General features: G+C 41.4%; 1 protein-coding gene across 1 annotated transcript in view; it reads right to left on the bottom strand.

Moving 5' to 3' along the window:
- The window catches only part of CLEC3A (C-type lectin domain family 3 member A), a 7413-nt gene extending 4038 nt beyond the window's left edge, over nucleotides 1-3375 (bottom strand). The window contains exon 1 of the mRNA XM_021702742.2: nucleotides 3261-3375. Within this exon, the coding sequence (XP_021558417.1) occupies nucleotides 3261-3375 (115 nt within the window). The remainder of the gene's footprint in view (nucleotides 1-3260) is intronic.
- Between the last annotated feature and the right edge of the window lie 251 nt (nucleotides 3376-3626).

Here is a 3626-nt window from a genome sequence, read left to right as displayed (position 1 = left end):
TTTAGGGGCGCCTGGGTGGCTCAGTCGTTAAGCGTCTGCCTTCGGCTCGGGTCGTGATCCCAGGGTCCTGGGATCGAGCCCCGCTTCGGGCTCCCTGCTCCGTGGGAAGCCTGCTTCTCCCTCTCCCCCTGCTTGCGTTCCCTCTCTTGCTGTGTCTCTCTCTGTCGAGTAACTAAATAAAATCTTTTTAAAAAAATTAAATTTTATTCATTTCTGCAACATATAATTTATTGAGACCTATGAGTTAAATTACCAGGGAAATTTTATTTTTGAGTTAAGTCCCTCAATTGCCATTTTGAGTAAAACAACAATAACAAAAACAAAAACTCCCTCTCATTTTATTATTGTTTTTCTCCAAAAGTAGTTTCAGTATAGAAATGCAGAAATAATTCCTGGAAAATGACCAGTAAATCTATGAAATCTACCTCATCCTCATTAACAACCAAAGAAGTGTCAACCTTTTTAACAACCAAAGAAATGCAAATTAAAAGAGAGGTATTTTGTTTTTTGGTTAGGTTGACAGAGCTTAAGCTGATGATATGATGTTAACGTTGTCAAGGTGTGTAGGAATGGTCACTCTCATATGCTGAAGATGGGAGCATTGTGGGTTGATGCTATTATTTTGGGAGACAGTTGGAAAGTGTGATGAACCTGCAGTTTTCTAGAGGTGTATCATAACATCCTACCTAGCATGGGTTCAGTATATGTGTACAAAGCAGTTCACTAAGGCAGTGGATCAAAAACAATAGAATGGAAGCCACATAGAAGTTCACCAAGAGAGAACAGATGACATGAATCATGACCCATCTGTGCAATGGAATATTATGCAACTACTTTAAGGACTGATGTATCCCTTATGTTGATAGTTATCCAAGATTCGGTGGATGAAATAAATTAATAGCCAATTCTTATTTGGTTAAAAATAGCAGGTTTTAATTGTGCATTAGAAGAACTCTGGGAATATTATTTCCCAACACGTAATAGTGGGTAATTTTGTGAAGAGGATTGGGAGAGAAAAAATGGCTTTCATTTTTGATTTCATAAAGTTTGGTATAAGTACCAGATACTTAAAATGTTTTAAAATTGTATGTGTTAGTGGAGAGAGAAGTGTTTGGTAAGTTTAGGCTTATTGCATCACTTACTGCTGTAGAATCTGCTTTTTTGGACTTAATAGCGAAAACTCACAAAAACTCCTTCGGGAGGATGATGCTGAAGAGGTGTGCGCAGTCAGTTAAAAGGCAAACAGGGAAGAAGAGCATGTGGGTATACATGCGTGTGGCTGGGGTGGGGTGCGGGGAGCTCTGCGTGACCTGAACCGAATGACTTCAGAAACATCCCCATAGCACACACACACACCCACACGTTCACAGCTCTCTCCACATCCCTACTGGGTGGTCACCACTTTGCCACTGCCTCCTGGCGGTGAAGAGATGCTGGCAGGAAAAATACGCCACATGGTCACACAATATCTTCTCCCTCCCTCCTTCCCCTGCCCTCATCTTCACCAGTATACTATACCACGTATGAGAAGTATTTTAACCTTCCATTTAAAAGAGGTAACAGGAAAGTTTAATATTGTATAAGGAAAAAGAGTCCACTGAAGAAATCTTGCGTCAGACCTAAATCATAGAAATAAATGCCCCCTTTTTAGGGCACTTTATAATACGCAGAGCACACAGCAAGACAAGCCTCCTTTTTAACCCACCAGCCATCCATGTTGTGTCAAGTCTGCCTTGCACTTTGTTGGTATGTTTCATATGTTTTGTTACTAATGAGGTGAAATTGTTAAGGAAATAGTGTCATAATACAGACCTTGAAATATGCTGATAGGAAAATGAAAATGACTCAGAGAATGAGATAAAACATCACTCTTTGTCTCCCTTGATACTTTTTTCCTCTTGCTATGCTTTCAGCATATTGCAAATAAATTGCTGTCATCTTTGTTTTTTGCAAGATTTGTTTTTTCTTTTTTAAAGATTTACTTATTTGAGAGAGAAAGAGAGTGATCAGGGGGGAGGGGCAGAGGGAGAGAGAGAATGTCAAGCAGACTCCCATTGAGTGCAGAGCCCAGCGTAGGGCTTGATCTCACGACCCTGAAATCATGACCCTGAGATCATAACCTGAGCTGAAATCAGGAGTTGGTCACTTAACTGACTGAGCCACCCAGGAACCCCTTTTTTTCTTTTTTGCCTCTTAACCCAGTTCAAGCCATCCAGATTTGGGGATTGCTTGGAGATACAGTTTTGCATTAAAATGTTTGCAAACGTAGGGACGCCTGGATGGCTCAGTCGGTTAAGCGTCTGCCTTCTGCTCAGGTCATGATCCCAGGGTCCTGGGATCGAGTCCCACATCGGGCTCCCTGCTCCCTGCTCCGCTAGAAGCCTGCTTCTCCCTCTGCCTGCCACTCCCCCTGCTTGTGCTTTCTCTCTCTCTCCCTAATAAATAAATAAAATCTTTAAAAAATATATTTTCAAACGCTACATGACTTTGCATGTTGAAATATTTTTAAGTTTAAAAAGAGGTTCAATTTCTCTCTGACATGAAAAAACTTAAATGTGTAGTATAGACTTTTTTTTTTAAAGATTTTATTTATTTATTCATAAGAGACAGAGAGAGAGAGAGAGGCAGAGGGAGAAGCGGGCTCCCCGCTGAGCAGGGAGCCCGATGCGGGACTCAATCCCAGGAGTCCGGGATCATGACCTGAGCCGAAGGCAGACGCTTAACCATCTGAGCCACCCAGGCGCCCTAGACTGTCTTTATATTGTCAGAGGTATGAAAATATACCTATGTGATAACCAGTGACAAAATGGTCTAACCTTGACTATACATTTAATAAGATTATAGTTATCTTACAAATATATTTGAACAGTTATATAATATCTAGGAATGAAACAGTATACTCTAATTATTAATCAGTCTATTCTACTTGACCCCTTGTTCATAATAACCAGATATCCACGTATCCAGGTTACCTCCCTCTGAAGAACATTCTTCGTGGCTAAGCTCACTTGACAAAGGATATACAACACAGAAACTTTTTCTATTAAAAAAAAAAGGACCCCACTGCGTGATTCCTTTAAATATCAAACTATTCCAGAGAATTAAAAGGTCACTCAGTCGCCTGAAATGCCATATCCACATGATGGCATGGTACTTTCACCAGAGACAGTTCTCCTGGAAGAGTTTGGAAATGAATATTGCCCAGTCCCTCCCCACACTGAGCAAGCCTAGAATTTTGCTGGCCTGAAAAGCCCTGTTACCTTTCACTCGGCGTTTGCTGTGCTTCCTGGCTTTAAATTTGGATGTGTGGCTGGTGGTCTGGTCCAGGAGTAAGGTGATAACCAGGATGTAAATTACAAGTCCATTCTTTGCCATGGCTTTTGGGCAAGTCTGGGGACCACTGCCAGCTCCTGTGAAGTAGCTAAGAAGCAAGTAGACTGTGCAGCTACATCTTGCTCTGGAATGCCTGGGGCCAGCTTTATAAAAGCTCAAGTGAAGATTGGCTGGAATCCTGCTGACGAAATGTTTGAATTCCTTGGCTGGCCACAGCAGAAGGTGGCCCCTTGTTCTTGTGTCTCAGGTTAGACTTTTTTTGTTTTTAATGTTCCTGTTACATTTTCTACTTG

The sequence above is a fragment of the Neomonachus schauinslandi genome, chromosome 16, assembly GCF_002201575.2.
Source record: "Neomonachus schauinslandi chromosome 16, ASM220157v2, whole genome shotgun sequence".
In the NCBI taxonomy this organism is placed as follows: domain Eukaryota; kingdom Metazoa; phylum Chordata; class Mammalia; order Carnivora; family Phocidae; genus Neomonachus; species Neomonachus schauinslandi.
This window is presented reverse-complemented; position numbering and strand designations above follow the sequence as displayed.